The sequence below is a fragment of the Pristis pectinata genome, chromosome 2, assembly GCF_009764475.1.
Source record: "Pristis pectinata isolate sPriPec2 chromosome 2, sPriPec2.1.pri, whole genome shotgun sequence".
NCBI lineage: Eukaryota > Metazoa > Chordata > Chondrichthyes > Rhinopristiformes > Pristidae > Pristis > Pristis pectinata.
Window position 1 is genome coordinate 80,503,684 of NC_067406.1, and position 18,903 is coordinate 80,522,586.

The 18,903-nt window shown below is 40.2% G+C and overlaps 1 protein-coding gene across 1 annotated transcript in view; it reads right to left on the reverse strand.

Moving 5' to 3' along the window:
• The window catches only part of LOC127583990 (coiled-coil and C2 domain-containing protein 2A-like), a 120,211-nt gene that overhangs the window by 54,280 nt on the left and 47,028 nt on the right, over positions 1–18,903 (reverse strand). The window contains 6 exon segments of the mRNA XM_052040469.1: positions 2,281–2,458; positions 4,224–4,459; positions 7,018–7,174; positions 9,778–9,918; positions 12,347–12,447; positions 13,238–13,447. Of these exon segments, the coding sequence (XP_051896429.1) occupies positions 2,281–2,458; positions 4,224–4,459; positions 7,018–7,174; positions 9,778–9,918; positions 12,347–12,447; positions 13,238–13,447 (1,023 nt within the window).

Here is an 18,903-nt window from a genome sequence, read left to right on the forward strand (position 1 = left end):
TATAATCAGCTGCATCCTCAACAGACAAAGCAGAATAAGCTTGTTGAGCTTTACCTTTAATTACACTCTGTAACATAAGAGCCCCATCCTTCCTTTGGCCAGTTTGAACTCACAGCAACTTTTTCAAAATGTTGGAAATACTGATCAACCTGATCTTCCTCAAAAGGAGGGACCAAATGAACCTCCCTACTGGCTATGAAACCATCATCAGAATCAGATTCAGAACTCTTTCATTTCATTTCTAACTTCATCCTTTTCTGTTCCATCTCCATCTTCTTCATTGCTAGATCACCCGCTACCTGCATCCTCTTCATTTCCATCTCAGCATTTATCTTCCTTTGCTCGACCTCTAGTTTCCTTTGTCCCAAATCGAAATTGAGTCGCTTTTGTTCTAACTCTATCTTTGCTAACTGCACCTGGCCATCAGAAATCTCTGATTCACTCCCAGGAAACTGTTCTAACTCTACCTCCTCCAACTCCACTGGTTTAGAAGTCATGTCAGAAATCGCTGGTTTAATCTCAGGAAACTCAACTACCTCACTCACCCCAAACACCTCCGACTCCAAATAATAGTCAACTATCATTTTATGAATAACTGCTTTTTTCAGACTGCTTTACTGCTTGAACGTTTAGCTTTGTAGCAATTTTTACCAAATCATCCTTTTTCGCCACCTGCAATCCCTTTAAGATTGGTGACTTCAAAAATGCATCAATATCCATTGCTGCTGGTTTCCACACACATAGGCCAATCAAAAAGAATTTTATCAGACCGACCACAATCAGTCATCCAATAAGACCCCAATTTGTTCAAACCCAGACCTCTAGTACCAGTCTTGAGTTCAATTTCAAACCACCCTCGTCAATCTTGGGATCGATCCCGGACAAGCCCCCAATTTTGTCACGTACCAGCAACAAAAGAAACACACTTTGTCATGTATAAGTGTTAAAACTATTACATCAATAACTACTTATTATAATAAGAAAAACAAAAGTAAAAATGTTTGAACGTTAGAAGCAAAAATGTTAGATCTTAAACATTAACCTCAAAAACTAAACTCAAAGTGTGTGTGTGTGGCAAATTCCTAAACTCCAAGTCTAGGAATAGTTCTCAAAGTTCAGTTCAGCAAGCCATAAGGTGAAACATGAGCAAAGGCTTCTGCAAAGCCACCGTTGACTGAAGAGGAAATGTAGAGAGAAAATAGAGAGTAATTACGAAATCCAAATGTTCCAAGATGGAACTCATACGACACCTCAATCACTGATGATCTCCGTTCCTTTGTTCTGAAGTACCTGCCACCCCGAAGGGCACTCGAGACGTGGCCGACCACACAAATACCTGTTTCCTTCTACTGGTTAATGACAAAGTGGACTCCACTGGATTATTCCAAAAATCTATACGTGGATTGTAGTGACACACACAGTTATTGTTTTCCATCCATCGATACAGAGACCAGCAGGCAGGTGTCTCTCTCCCTCTTCTCTTACTGACTGCTCCAAAAACGTCATCACGTCCTTATTTCCTGTTGTTGTCGTAATCACACCACACACACAACTGCACTATGTCTTAAAGGGACATTCACCAATAGTAACTTAATCCGTAACAATATGAACAGTGCAGGGAGCAGGTTCAGGCCAGATTAAGCACTATCTGGCTCAATTACTCAGTTGTACAGAGCGTCTCTCAAACCCTCAAGAATATTGCATTCAGTACGGTACAGTGCATCTCAGGAAGGGCTTGAAGCAGTACAGCACAGATTCACCTGGAGGATGCTGGGTCTCTTAGGTTTAATCATATGAACAAGTCACAAAAGTTCGGCATCCATTCTTGTACTTGGGAGATGAGAAATTATATATTTGAGCTACTTAAAATATTAAAAAGATTTGATAAGATATGGTATCTTTATTAGTCACACGTACATCGAAACACACAGTGAAATGCATCTTTTTTGCGTGGAGTGCTCTGGGGGCAGCCCGCAAGTGTCACCACGCTTCCAGCGCCAACATAGCATGCTCACAACTTCCTAACCCATACGTCTTTGGAATGTGGGAGGAAACCAGAACACTTGGAGGAAACCCACACAGACACGGGTACATATGGAGACACTATCTCACCTGTCTCATGATGTTCTTGGCTGGAACTAATTACAAAAAGAATGGCTCAGCAGCAATACAAACCACATACCAGCAAAAGAGGGAAATTGAAGAAATTTGCTCAATATTTAAATAAATATCACCTTTAAGAGCATAGTTGGGTCAAAGGAAGTATTCTTGTAAAAATACCTGAATCTTTATACTTTCTGGCCAGTTGACTATTTGCATGTTGAAGATTTGTCCAAAATGAATTCTAAAATCAGCGCCCAATGTTCGACTACTAGTCCTGGATACCTCCTTGTTGTTAAAGAGAACTTTAGCAAATAGAGTGCATCGCTGTACATCCTGTCTTCGCAGTTGTTCTCCTCTGGAGAAGAAAATAAACAATTTGTTTTCAAATTGCATTTTAAGTTTTTGTTCCTGCACTCTAAATCAATTTTGCTGGGAACACACTTGGAATACTTAGTAGTACACACTTAGTAGTACAGGGGAATGATTTTTCAATATCCATATACTTAAAACAAAGTGGAACAACATGCTGGCCTCAACAAAATTTAGCATTCTATGTCGGGTGAAAAGCAAATAGATCTTTTTCAAATATAGCCCAATTTTTTTTTACATGAGTTGAACAAATTTTTTTTTAAAATTAACATCTCCTTTACAAATAAGGTAGAAAGAAATACACAAGGAACTACAGGAAAACCAGACACACTATAATTTTAAATTGTTGCCAAAAACAGTAGCAAAATTGGAGAATGCCACTTTGCAGATTTTTTCTGTTTTACTTCTGTCAATCAGATTCACAGATTACTGGTGCAAAGGGGACACAGGCAAAGGCTGCTGCAGGTGCTTCTAGCAGGAGGGTGCCAGGGATGTCCTTGTTATGACATGAGTGCACTTAATGCATGCCTGAAGTTTGGGGAAGCCTGCAATGCTTCTGTGGCCTGATGGAAAATTACAAGTTCCTTGTCCTGAAATATGGAGTTTGGGTGACCTCTTTTACATATCAATCAGCATTAAAATTTGGGATGTGCCGGAGATTGGCAACAGCAGTCTGCAAAGATCTTGAGGCTAAGAAACCAAGAGTGACCCTGACCTCCAGGAGGTCACAGATCTCAATGAAGACAAACAGAACAGTTTGAGTTTCTGACGAAGGGTCCCCGACCTAAGACATTGACTCCTTTTCTCTTCCCACAGATGCAGCCTGTGTACTTCCAGCATTTATTGCTTTTTTTTGGAAGATTTCTAGCATCTACAGTTTTTATTTGATTTTCAAAGCAGCCTGAATGTTTTTCCTTAAAAAGCATGTTTTCAGGGGAGAAGTTGGCAAAACCCGGTTGTTCTCTGAGTAAATAAGGACAGTCATTTTTCAGACCAATGAAACTGAAAATCTCATTGCAGATGAATTTTGCAAATACTAAATTTTATGATTACAATCTACCTCCCAGGATATTATTTTTGTCATCACTCGTAATTTTTAACTTCTATAAAAATTTCTTTCTGCAAACACTTAGAACAGGTTGAGGTTTCAGTGAAATGATAAATGCTCAGAGATCCCTCAATCTTTGATGCTATGCTGCAGCTGACCAAAGGGGCTGGCCAAAGAACTTGACCCCCTGGGAAACCCATGTTCAATTAGCCCTCCACCCTCTCATATTTCCCCTCCCACACCACATTTTGAAAAACACCACCCCATTTGAGCTGCTCTCCATGATCCTTTAACATTTTAACCAGTAGCACGTGCGTGGCATTATTGCTGCCTGTTCGGCAAGCAGGTGTGTGTGTGAGAGAGTGAGTATGTGTGACACAGAGAGAGAGTGAGAGCATCCCAATTTTGCATTTTGGTAATTCTCAATTTGCTCTTAGAGTGAATCTCATCACAAATGAACAAAAATGAAAAAAAAAATGGATGCATTGCCATACTCTGGGTTAAGCTAATTTTTGACTGCACAACACTATTGTTTGGGAGCCATGCAAACAAGTTTCTAGGCCTGTGTGCTCAGACATAAATAGTTTTAAATAGCTTACAGAGATATTTCATTTCAAAGGGCTTAGCACTGTAGTGTAATCCTTTTGCTTATCTGCTCCTAGTCATGGCAGACATACCACCTAATATTAGTAATGTGGCCTACCTTGGGCACTGACTGGTGGGTGTTACTGTAGCTGTCATGCTCAGTTCAGGAGACAGGACAGGTTCTCCCGGTTTCCGATAAATTCTGGCGGCTGTTTCTCGGACTTGCTGCTCTATGATTGAAGGATCAACTGGCTCTGGAGGATCAGGCTTTGGAAATTCTTCAACCATCAAACTCTCATCTGTGTCATCAGCCTGCTGCTCATCTGCACCTTTCTTCTTTTTTTTCTTTGCTTTCTGTCAATGAGCAGAGCCAAGCTAAATTCTTAGTAATAATCTATCGATACCAAGACCAACTAAGCATGTTTTGTAACATGTTGAAAAATTGAGAATAAATTTTACTATTTTAAACAGTACTTTTTCTAAATATACATACAAATTTCTGCTTAGAGTTCCTATAATAACTAATGCCAACAGACCAAAGAGGCAATTGTAGAAGTCAGACACAGGGAGAATATTAGGCCATAATGCTCCTACCATCTCCATGAGTTGAGTTACAATCTACAAACATAGAATATATATTTTCCAGTTCCTGTATTAATTGTGGTTGTTGAAATTTGGTGGATGAGATGCAAGGAAAAAACTGAAAGAAAAAGTGGTAGGGAAGCTATCGGAGAGGATTCTTAGGGATAGGATTTATGAGCATTAGGAAAAGCACGGCCTAATTACTAAGTTGATTGAGTTTTTCAAGGCAGTGATGAAGGTAGAGGAGTGGATGTTGTCTACATGGATTTTAGTAAGGCATTCGACAAGGTCCCTCTTGGTAGGCACATCCAGAAGATTAAGATGCATGGGATCCATGGTGATCTAGCCATTTGGATTCACAATTGGCTTGCCCATAGACAACAGAGGGTAGTGGTGGACGTGTCTTATTCTAGTTGGAGGTTGTGACTAGTTCTGCAGGGATCCATACTGGGACCTCTGCTGTTTGTGATATATATATATAAGTGACTTGGATTTAATCATGGATGGGTGAGTTAGTAAGTTTGCAGATGACACAAAGATTGGTGGCATTGTGGATAGTGTAGAAGATTGCCAAAGGATACAGCGAGATATAGATCAGTTGCAGATGTGAGTGGAGAAGTGGCAGATGAAGTTTAATTCAGGCAAGTATGAGGTGTTTCACTTTGGGAGATTAAATGTAAAGGGAAAATACATGGTTAATGGCAGGATCCTTAACAGTGATGATGTGCAGAGGGATCTTGGGATCCAAGCCTATTGCTCCCTGAAAATGGCAGCAGAAGTCAATAGAATGGTAAAGAAGGCATGTGGAATGTGTGCGTTTATTGGTCAAAGCATTGAGTTCAAGAGTCAGGAAGTTAGGTTGCAGCTTTATGAAACTCTGGTTAGGCCACATCTGGAGTATTGCATTCAATTCTGGTTGTGCCACCATAGGAAGGATGTGGAGGCTATGGAGAGGGCACAGAAGAGGTTTACCAGGATGCTGCCAGGATTAGAGGGTATGTGCTATAAGGAGAGGTTGGACAAACTAGGGTTGTTTCCTCTAAAGCAGTGAAGGCTGAGGGGAGACCTGATAGAAGTTTATAAAGTTGAGAGGTATAGATAGAGTAGTCACTATCTTTCTCTCAGGATCAAAGTGTCTAATACTAGAGGGCATGCATTTAAGGTGAGAAGGGGAAAGTTCAAAGGAGATATAAGATATCTTTATTAGTCACATATACATCGAAACACACAATGAAATGCATCTTTTGCGTAGAGTGTTCTGGGGGCAGCCCACAAGTGTCACCGTGCTTTGGGTGCCAACACAGCATGCCCACAACTTCCTAACCCGTATGTCTTTGGAATGTGGGAGGAAACCCGAGCACCCAGAAGAAACCCACGCAGACATGGGGAGAACGTACAAACTCCTTACAGACAACGGCCGGAATTGAACCCGGGTCGCTGGTGCTGTAATAGTGTTACTCTAACTGCTACACTACTGACACTACTGTGTCTGCCTGGGCAGTTTTTTTTACACAGAGCATGGTGGGTGCCTAGAATTTGCTTCCAGGGCTGGTGGTGGAGGCAAATATGATAGAGGTGTTTAAGAGGCTCTTTGACAGGCACACTAATATGCAGATAATGGAGGGATATGGATCATGTGTAGGCAGAAGGGCTGAGGTGTCATGAGCTTAATTAGTTTGGCACAACACTGTGGGCCGAAGGGCCTGTTCCTGTGCTGTACTGTTCTCTGTTCTAAAAAACAGAAGGCTGGAAATACTTAGCAGGCCAAGCAACACCTGTGGAGAGAGAAAGACAGTTCATATTTCCAATGTCCTTTGCCTTATATTTCATTTCCTTACCCTGCCCCATCCATCAAATTCATCATTACAATTTGACAGAGATGCTAAGAAAGAAAATTATCAGATGAAAGGTTATTGATTTGAAACTTTACCTCTGCTTCTCTTCCAACAGATTCTGTCTGATCTGCTGAGCACTTCCAGCAATCTCTGCTTTTATTTCAAATTTCCTGCAACTGCAGTATTTTAGTTTTAATAAGAAATTAATCATCTTGATAACAGGAAAATTCATTCCCCTTCTCTGCCTTGGCAGTAAACATTTCATCAATGGAAAAACATACACCACACAAGAAGAAAACTCCAAGCATGTAGAACGTAAAAGAAACTGGACACATTAGTTTGGTGCAGGACTACTGTGGAATTAAATGTGTGCTTTGATCAAACATAATTAATTATTGTCAATAAAGTTACTTTAATTAGACGTTTGATCGAAGCACACATTTCATTGTATTGAAAATAATCATAACTTGTTAGCAAAACAAAGCAAACACTCACTTTTGCCTTTTTCCAGGTTTTCCATTCCTCATACTTTCTTTTATATTCTTCCATCTTATTCTCATAGTCTTCTTGATAGTCTTCCAGAAGTTCTGCAACCTCAGCCTGGATTTCACATTTGTAACTTACTTCATCAGCTTTCCTGTTAACTTCTTGCCTGTAACACAAATAATAAATCATACATGTTTTGTCCTCATTAAATACATCAGGTTAGAAATTGGTCCACAGTATCAGAACAGTGCTGGAAACCCCAAATCCAAACGGGTCTTATCTTGGGCCTCATTTTCAGACACACTGGGGAACAGCCGGACACAGAATAATTGGCAGCAGCATCAAGGAGTGATTTCTTATGGTCCTTCGACAATCACCAGTTAGTCCTCATGTTGAATCAAACATCAGATAAACCTCCAGTCCTCTTCTTCCACTTGGGCTCCCCCACTGGGCCTGTTACCTTCCCTGGACCTATTCACAACCAACTGTCAGCGTGCCATCAGCCATCTTGATTTTTCTGCCCCTCTCACGTACTTCAACCTTACCCCTTCTGAACGCTCTGCTCTCCACTCCCTGCGCACTAACCAGATCCAGCCGATGAAGGTGGTGCAGTGGTAGTCTGGCGTACTGACCTCTACCTTGCAGAGGCCAGATGCCAACTCTCAGACACTTCCTCCTACCTACCCCTGAATCACGATCCACCGAGGACCACCAGGACATTATCTCCCGCACCATCACTGACCTCATCACCTCGGGAGATCTCCCGCCCACAGCTACCAACATGATAGTCCCGCAACCTAGGACTGCCCGCTTCTATCTCCTCCCCAAAATCCCAGAAGGACTGTCCCAACAGACCTATTGTCTCCGCAAGCTCTTGCCCCATGGAGCTCGTATCCTTGTATCTGCATACTATCCTGTCCCGCCCGGTCCAATCACTTCTCACCTACATCCGTGACACATCACACACTCTCCAACTCTTACACAGCTTTAAGTTCTCCAGCACGCATAACCTCATCTTTACCACAGATGTCCAGTTCCGAGATACATCCATTCCCCATCATGACAGCCTCACCATCCTCTGCTTCTTTCCTGACCAGAGACATAACCAGTCCCCTTCCACTAACACTCTCCTCCGTCTGGCTGAACTTGTCCTCACCCTTAGCAACTTCACTTTTAATTCCTCTCACTTTCTGCAGACCAAGGACATAGCTATGGGCACTCGCATGGGCCCCAGCTACGCCCGTCTCTTCATTGGCTATGTCGAACAGTCTCTGTTCCAAGCTTACTCCGGCCCCATTCCTCAACTCTTTCTCCACTATATCGATGACTGTATTGGTGCCACCTCTTGTACCTGTGCAGAACTCGACAGTTTCATAAATTTCGCCACTGATTTTCACCCTGCTCTCCAATTCACTTGGACTATCTCGGACACGTCTCTCTTCTTCCTCGATCTTTCCGTCTCCATCTCAGGAGATTCCTTATCCAATGACATCTTCTACATTTCCACTGACGCCTACAGCTACCTTGATTACAGCTCCTCCCACCTTGTCTCTTGCAAGGATGTGATCCCTTTTTCTCAATTTCTCCACGTCTGCCACATCTGCTCCCATGATGAGGCTTTCCACTCCAGGACCTCCGAGATTTCCAACTTCTTTTCTAACTGGGGCTTCCTCCCGACTGTGGTCAAAAGAGTTCGCACCCATATCTCTGCCATTTCCTGAACCTCGGCTCTCACCCCCACCCCTCCCAGACCCAATAGGGATAGGGTTTCCCTTGTCCTCGTATTTCATCCCACCAGCCTATGTATCCAACACATCATTCTCCGCCACTTCTGCCATCTCATATCTCCCCCTCCCCACCCCTTTCTGCCTTTCACAGGGACCGCTCTCTCTACGACTCCCCAGATCACTCCCCCTCCCATCCGCTCCCACCCCGGGAACTTTCCACTGAGCCTGCCATTGGTACAACACCTGCCCCTACACCACCTCCAACATCTCCGTCCAGGGACCCAAACAGTCCTTTCAGGTGAGACAGAGATTTACCTGCACCTCCCTTAATATCATCTACTGCATTTGGTGCTCCAAGTGTGGCCTTCTCTGCATTGGCGACACCAAACGCAGACGAGGTGACTGTTTTGCAGAACAACTGCGCTCTGTCTGTAACTATGATCTGCACCTCCCTGTGGCCAGTCACTTCAACTCCCCCCCCACACTATCACTGATACATCAGTCCTCAGCCTCCTCCACTGCCAGGAGAACTCCAAGCACAAACTGGAGGAACAGCACCTCATTTTCCATCTTGGAACCTTGCAGCCTAACGGCATGAACATTGAATTCATCCACTTAAAGTAATCCCCACCCCGCTTCCTCACAACCCTCCCCCAGCATGCTTCTCTTCTTCCCTTTCCTAGCCTCTTTTTTCTACCTTTTTTTTTACCTCCCTCTCCTTACCTTTGACCCATCTCCCAGTGGATCTGCTCTCCCCTCCTCCCCTGCACCTGCCTCTCACTATCTCTTACCTGCATCTACCTATCACCACCTTGTGCCCACCCCACCTCCCTTCTTTTGTCCACCTATCACTGCTCTGCTTTTCCCTCCTCTATATTGGGCTTCCCCTTTTCCTATCTTCCGTCCTGAAGAAGGGTCCTGATCCAAAACGTTGACGCCTGCTTCTCTCCAAGGATGTTGCTTGGCTTGCTGACTTCCTCCAGCATCATCGTGTTTTTCAGCTAGATTCCAGATGAAAATTGTAAAACAAAAATCACCTCACCTTCTAAGATGTAGCTTCACTGGTGTGTTGGTGAATTTCTGGAACTCCCTAAGCGACTTGATGTCTTTCCATACTTTGACAATATTCTTCAGCAGGGTCCGATCTTTCTCTTGTTCCACGTGACACATTCTTCGGGTTGCTCTGTGAAGGGATATTTGGATTTATTTTTGTATTTTGATTGCATCAAACTTAAACCTAATGAAAAGACTCCCTGTCCAGCTCACTTATATTTGTATTTCAGTTGTGAAGGCTTTTACCCATCATTTTATTACTCTGCATTGTTGGCTGACTCTTTTCAAAGGTAAACTTCCTCACTGCTTATTAATTTAGACTCCTTCCCAAAGAACAATAATGACATAAGGAAAGAGTTGTATTCTCAGCAAAAATGCAGAGACAATTCTTTTCATGTTTGAAAACACTTTAGTGTTTGTTGAGCACGATAATTAAAAGATATCCTATTTGGTTTAAAATCAAGGCACCAATTTACACAACTTCTGATATTACTTGTGAATCAATTTATTCTGGCAAATGATATGAAAAAAATGAGCAATGTTAACTTGATAACTCAAACCATTTGTGTGCCTATTTGTTACTCTAGATTTATTTGTTATTTGCACTTGGCAGTAACATTAGGTTTTCCACACAATCATTGAATCAAATTTCCTGTTTCGAGCAATAGTTGTTTTCTATGGCTCTGGATAATATTGTTGCTTCAAGCGACACTTATGTTATAAATCTCATTCTCCCTGTGGTCATACAACTGAACACCTTGCCAGGTTAACAATAACTTATAGACACCAGATGGCATCAGATTTAATTCTGCTTTGCGCTGTATTAGCTTCTTGACTGGTTTAACAGTTGGTGCAATGTAATTGGCCATGGCGTTGCTGGGAGACAAAAGCAAAAATTGGCTGCAGCTCCTGATCAATCCCCATTCCTGTGATGAGTGTATTTGTAGTGATTACACACAAGTATAAATCATCGGTATGATAATCCATTGTCAAATGCAGATTGATACGATATGTATTCACACATGTAGAATTATCATGAGGATAGGTTATTACAAGATCTGCCACATTTGTGGGGCTATATCTGATAAAAGCTGCATAATTAGAGAAAGGAATGAAAGCATTTAATGGGACAGAAGGAAGCCATTCAGTTTATTGTGCCCAGACCACCCAAAAATGGATTAGCTTACTCCCACCTCTTCATCCTTACCCTTACAGGTTACAGACCTATGAACGTTCATTCAGTAGTTTTTAAGCAGGAAAAGAATTGTTGCAAATGATTTTGTTGCTGTGACCATCTCCTGCCAGATGCATCTCTTTTGCCCTACTACATTGTGGGTGCCACCAAGTGGCTGATATCAAACATTACCAGCAAAATCATTTAACACAAAGAAATTGCCACATGTATACAAAAATATCAAATATTAAATACGAATGCAACACAATGTACTATATATACCTCCAAATACTCTAAAATAATATGTTTCAAACTCTGTATTTTGGATAATAGCTGCTTCAAATCATCCACTATCATGGATGGTAAACACTGACCCAATAGCCTGAATGTGCTGCAGTGGAAGTTCTGTGACCCTGGCCCTGCTGCCCCATACCACAGAGATTCCCCTTCCAATAGCACGTGATGAATGAGGCAGGGAAAATACTCAACACTAAATGGATTTTCGCTCCCCCTACCACCGGACTGCAGTGGGTAACACATCAGCAGCCTCCATTCGGGAAGAATGCGAGGAAAGGTGAGGAAAATTATAATCCTCATCTATAACTACGCCCCCTCCCCCCAACTCCTAAATCCACCACTGAAATACCAATAGAATAAAACTGATAATCCAGCATCCCAGGCACTATGGTAGAGATGACTAAAAGATTTTCTGGACTGCTGAATGTTATTCCCATTAACATCCAAACAAACTTTTATTTCCACTTTTTTTTTTAAAAAATCACTTTACACAATAGTATAATAAATTTGCCAGTGAAAATCATTGAGTTTAAAGGGAACAGGAAATATACAAGCACTCCAAATCCTGGCTAAGGTTGTAAACCAAGCCATGTTCCTGACTCCTGGTGTGCTGGACCTCTATCACAGCTCTGGCAACATATGTGGCCCTGGCCACACTCCAGGCCCCCAGCTCTGACTGTACACCCTGCTTGTACTTTGGACCTCCAGCTCACATTCAGGATTTAGGGTTTCTGAACAACCGGATACAAGGTTATTAGAGTTTTAACAACAGTGAGAGCTGGAGCAAAAAGAGAATGATACAATATTAGTGCTCCTAAAATTAATAGAAATAAATAGGAATTGCAACATTTGAATGTTAAATATGAGCAAGCACTTGCATTGTAAAGAGCAAAGGGATACCAACATACCAATGGATACAGATTTCTTTATTTAGCAATACTCTTAAATCTGCCTTATACACACTGTATTTTGTTAAGATTAGTGGATTGGATTAATGATCTTCTCTGATATGTATCCACTGAAACTTCAAAGTACAAGAAAAAGATTTTAGCATGTCAAAACTCAAGCATAAAAAGACCTCCCTTACCGGATCTCTGATTTATATTCCACAAGTCTGTGCTGTGCCAATGAATTCTGCACACTTCGGCCGTCTGCAATGTTGTTCACTGCATTCCTTAGAGCACGCAACTATAAACATAAACCATTGCAAAATAATCACTATAAATAAATTAAAATACCCTACTATAAATATATGCCTATAACCAATTTAATGCTAGTTAACCCAATATAAATGCCTAACAATAAACAATATTGTAAAGAATGTTTCAACTTAAAGTGTTAAGTCATGTCCTATATAAAATATTAATCAACCTCCAAAACATTTTTTTAAAAAAGCATTTTAACCAAAAACATAAAGAAAGCATATAAATAAGTTCTGAGTTTGCATCAAAATCTAACATAGAGGACATAGTAACTGATAAATTGAATGAATGCCATCAATTCATTAGTTTTAGACTTCATCACATATACTTCAATGAGTTACAGTTTGTTTAGTCTTGTTCAAAGATAGTCATTTTAAATTAACAAAAAAAATTGCAAACCTATTATCTTTTCAACAATAATTTTGCATATACTGATCAATCCATTTTTGAGTGCCTACTGACTGTGTAGACTCAAATTATTTGTCCCCAGAAATTTCTGAGCCAGTTCTAGTACTGATTTACAGCAAGTATAAGCAACACTGATATATTCAAACATGCACATTATATACCAAAAATAAAAATTGAAATCAGCCCTTTCAATGGGCAGTTACACATATTGATATTCAGCTGATGTCACCCTGCAAGTTAAGACTGAAATGTCATCACTTCTGCAAATGGGTAAACCATTTATGATCTTCAAACTGAGGACACTTTAATCCTTATTCACGATGTGACTCTTGGGTTATATCACCTCTTTATTGGTAAAATGTTCATACCTTGTCAGAGTAAAGGCTGGCAAGGTTCTTCTGTTGTCGAAGTTGGTACTGATCATACAGTTGAGCCAGTTTGGCCGCCAATACATGCTCACGACTGAACATTGGGTGGTGGGTGTACACAATACCAGCAACATCAATGTCCAGTTGAAAGTGTCCCTGTAGCTCTGCTGAGCCAGTGATATATTGATTATTGTATTTGGGCTTCTCAGCCTGAAATTACAACGTGAAGATTAGTGAGTCCTTTGTAGTTCCTATTCTATATTTAAAAAAACAAACCACATTTTATCCATATTGAAATGAATTGCCCGAATCAGCTCAAGAAGTGCAGCCACGAAACAATTCCACACAAAAGCACAAGCTTATAACTTTGGTATAGGTATTGGTTTACTATTGTCATATGTACCAAGGTACAGTGAAAGACTTGTCTTGCATATCGTTTGTACAGATCAATTCATTACACAGTGCAGATACATTGAGTTAGTACAGAGTGCAGTGAGATAGTACAGGTAAAAACAATAACAGAGTATAGAGTAAAGTGTCACAGCTACAGGGAAGTGCATTGCAGGTAGACAATAAGGTGCAAAGTCACAACAAGGTAGATTGTGAGGTCAAGAGTCTATCTCATCGTATAAGGGAACCGTTCAATAGTCTAACTTGTCTGAGAGTCTGATTTTCAAGGTTTACCACAGGAGACTATTAATAAAAATGAGATGGCACAGAATTGGAGGTGTATGACATAAGTCACTAATTGGATGGGAGGTGTGAGGCAGGCAGCAAGGATATTCTTGGCTGGTTGATGAGTAGTGATAAGATCTGTACTGAGGCTTCAGTTCTTCAATTGATATAATACTGACACTTTAGTGGACGACAGCCTTGCCAGCAACACACACATTCTGAGATCAAATATAAAAAAGGGCATGATGGATTAGTGTTTCTTATTTTTCCTATCATAATTAACCTCTATACACTTCTTTGTGATAAATTTCAATTTTCATACGTCTCCTTGTCCTCAACCCTCATCTTTCCCCAATTAATTTTGGCAAATTATCTATATTCTTCAGAAATTTGAAATTCGTTATATTTCCACTTCCTGTGTTATCTGCAAACATTCAAAGTGTGCCATGCATTCAAGTCCTTGTCACATACATAGAGAGGAAATAGATATGCTTTTCACTTACTTCTGATATTTTGCATTATTTTGTCTAAAGCCACTGAATGCCCACAATGTCAACATAAACCTCATGGCCCTCAACAACCTCTGTTACTTTAAAGAACTTGTTAGTCATACATAATATGCCCTTAACGTGAAGCAAAAAACTGCTGGAAGAACTCCGAAACTGTCTGACCCACTGAGTTCCTCCTGCAGTTTTTGTTTGCTTGAGATTCCAGCATTTGCAGTCTCTTGTGTCTCTATGCCTTTAATGTGATTTGGTTTCAATTTGTTAATCAATATTTTTTCCATAAGCTAATTAACTTTATCCTAAAATAATATCTTTATGAGCTCACTAACATGGACATTGGCTGACTAAAGTTGCTGGGCTTCTCAACTCTGCCTCTACAACATCAACCTCCTTTTGATCCCGAATCTGCTGACCCTTCTGTTTGTCTGAAAGGGAACATAGAGGTGTTTTATTTAAGCAACTAATCTTGTTCTCTTTTCTTTTACATATCTCCCCTGCACATTTGGTATTCTCTGTATATAATTTTATATAATTTTATTTTTATGTTTCATTTTAAGCACTGTATCTTTACTTCAACAAGAATCTCTAGAGCTTGAGATTCTTCCTTTCTTCCTTGAATGAATGTGCCTCATAGCTAAACACCTCTGATGGCCATTCATTTAGTTTTACTTGCCAGTCTTTGATTCCAATCCAACAGGGCCTCATCGCTTTATAAAATCACTGAATTTAGCTCTCCTCCAGTTGAATGTTTTCACACTTGAATTTTTGTTGTCCTTGTCCTTTTCCACTAATGCTTCAAACCGAACTTCATGATCACTGCTCTCAAAGTGTTCTCTCACGACACACATTCCTCAGAAATACTTCCAGCACTGCTTCCTTCCTTATTACACTGGAAACATGTTGCAAACATATTTCAATTACACTATGTAGAAGCAAAACTTCTATCTGGTCACCTCTCAGGTTTTCTCCTTTATAGAAAATAAACTGCTCCAGTCTGTTCAATGTTTTTCATATCAGTCATAGATTCTCAGTGCAGGCAACATCCTTTTTGTATTTTCTGTAGGAATTTATATCCATTTTCACAGAATAGTTACAGCATGAAAGGAGGCCATATGACCCACTGAGTTCATACAAGCTACGTGTCAAATCAATCAGAATAGTCCCACTCCTTCTCCCTATAGCTCTTTTTGTTATACATTTACCCAAAGGTTTTAACACAATTTGAATTCTTTTCTTGTGGAAATAGATTTCTCAGTATGCTATTTGCAATTTTTAATGGCTTTATTAACTAGCATTGTTGTTTATAATGCTTTGTGAAATGCATCTACTGAGATCCTTGTGTGCCTCTACCCCATTCCTATTTTGCAAGGAATATATGGCCCTTTTCCATCTACCCCACAAAAATTGTACCACCATTGCCACTCAATTCTCCAGACCTTTGTTACTAATTGCACATTCTGTTTGGTGTATCTATAAATTTTGATTACCTTATCCAAATCTTTTATGTAAACACTGAACAACAGCAGCTTCAGCACAAATTCCCATGCATAAGATGATAAGATATCTTTATTAGTCACATGTACATCAAAACACAGAGTGAAATGCATCTTTGCGTAGAGTGTTCTGGGGGCAGCCCGCAAGTGTCACCATGCTTCTGGCGCCAACATAGCATGTCCACAACTTCCTAACCTGTACGTCTTTGGAATGTAAGAAGAAACCGGAGCACCCAGAGGAAACCCATGCAGACACGGGGAGAATGCACAAACTCCTTACAGACAGTGGCCAGAATTGAACCCGGGTCACTGGCGCTGTAAAGCGTTACGCTAACCGCTACACTACCGTGCCTGCCCCACACTCATCTCTTCCCAGCAATCTGAGTACCCATCTTGAATTTTTGCATGCTGTTTTCTGCCTTGTGGCCATTTTGCTTCCTTTTCTGCCACTAGTTCTACATTCTTTGACCTTAGTCATGAATCTGTAAATCAGTATCTTACCAAGGCCTTTTTGAAAATTCAATTATATTCTGCATTACTCTCACCTACCCTTTCTATATATTTTCCCAAATAAGTCAAAAAGATTGGTCAAACACAACCTCCCTTTTATTGATTAGTTTGTATTATATTTTTAAATTCTAGATGCTTCTCAATTGCACTTTTGAGTAGGAAATCCAATATCTTTCCTAACCTTGACATTAAGCTGATTGATCAATAGATTCCTAAAATTCTTGTTTCATTTTTAAACTGAGGAATGATGTTATGTCTGCCATTTTTTTTTGTATTTTAAATATACAACAAAAACTATGCAACCCTTAGACATGAAATTAAATACTTCATTGTCTACACTGCTGACGTTGGAAGAATTACCTACATAGTAATGTTAACAGCCAACACCATCTGGACCTTCCCTTCCACTTAATCACAGTTTTGTAGATGCTATAAAATGTGGGGAAAAAGTACAGAAACCTGTTGGAAATACTCAGTAGGCCAGGCAGCATCTATGAAGAGAGAAATAAAGGTAGCATTTCAGGTCAATGACCTTTCATTAGACTTGTAAAAGTTACAAAACAAACATATTATAAGTTGTAGAGAAGAGGAATAGATGGGGAGAACAATAAGGGTGTTTGTAATAGAGTGGAGACCAAGAGAGACTGAATTACTACTCCTGAGCAAATGAAGCAGTCCATGCCTGCAAGTAGCAAAACTTAGACAACCTTTAGGTACAAACTAATACATGGCAAGGATGTGAAAAATCACGAATTTGAAGTGCAGGGAATTTACCTCAGGGGCCTGATTACCTCAGGGGCCTGACCAACATTTACCTCTTGAACAGTACTGCATTTAAATAAAATATAACTGGTGATTATCAGCTTACTGTTGTGTAAGCTTGTTGTGCTCAAATTGATTGCTGTATTTCCCATATTACAACAATGCAAACATTTGAGTAATGTTCTAAAGCACTTTGGGAGGTTCTGACATTGTGAAAATGGTATAGAAATGCAAACCTTTCTTATGCGTTATAGATAGATAAATACTATTGTAAGCACCTAGTAACTAGATAGCAGCATTTGTATGGCAATAATATGAAAAAGTGCTTCAGAGAAGCAAAATAAATATGAAGCCCAAAGCATGAGTGGTTTGGGGGGAGAGGTGGGGGGAGGGGTTCAGTAAGTCCACAAGTGGCAAAAAAAATAAACTAAATTTAAACAAAATAGGGCAGTGCAAATAGGTAGAAAATACCATTGCCCAATTACAACTTTTAACCTTTCATTTTTTGATTGGTTTTGTATTTTTAGGCATTTCTGGCAGCTTATTGTTAATAGAAGCCATCCCTCTTGCATTGATAGCTGCAATACCGTAGTTCTGATCTTTATTTCAATTTGCAAAATAGACTAGATTTTCTCTGAACCTACTCAGGGTTCTAAGGATTAAACTTTAAATGCAAAATTGAACCATTACAATAATTAAACAACAGATAATGTCCTGTGAAATTACCCTCATAGCAAAATGAAATATATTTCCTTTAATAAACTTAAGTGATATTGCTGAGAATAAGGAAGGCAGCAATATCAATGCTACAATCTAATCAATCATTAGATAATATTAATTTCTACAGGTTTTAAAACAGATCTAAAATGTCCTCATATTTAATCTGAACAGTGAATGTACAATATTAAAGGATAGACTTTAAGATCTTGTATTCCTGATATGGATCTGTGCTTAATGGCTTCATGCATCTTGAATTTGGTTAAAGTGCTGGTGTCACACAAGTCTCTGAGCAATAACTTTAATGCATCCAAACCTCATCAAGGAGGACCACAGTTAATGCTGCTGCTGCAGAACTGCAGCGACCTGGGTTCAGTAATGCCCTTGGCTGCTGTCTGTCGGACTTTGCATGATCCAACATCAGGTGCTCTGGTTTCATCCCACATATCAAGATATATTAGTACGTTACCGGGCTACTGTAAATTGCCCCTAGTGTAGGTGGGTAGCAGATGAATCAGGGGTAAGTTGATGGTCATGTGAGAAAGAATAGGTTACAGGGAGATAAGAGGAGGAATGGGACTGGGAGGAGTGCTCTGAGAGCTGGCATAGACACAATGGACCAAACAGCCTTTTCTTGAAATATGAAGCTGACCTAATTTTTGACAAGGATTTGCCAAGTTTCAACTTCTCCACAAGAATGAAAATTCTTTACATTAATCTTTGCAAACCAGGTGACTTGTAGGCAAGAACCTGGATTTTCCACAGGATTCCACCAAGACAACACCACCATATGGGTAGAGTTGTCAGTAGTAATGCAAAAGATCTTCAGAATTAAACACAACCAAGATATGCCATCTACTGTTCATGCTGAGTTACCACAATCTTTATTGTTGGTTCAAAATTCGAAATGCCTTAAAGCAGACACCCATCACAAAAATGGAGCACATCTGTGGGTCAGTGTACCGTGTTTCTCCTAAATATTCCTCCAGCTGCTCATGTTAAA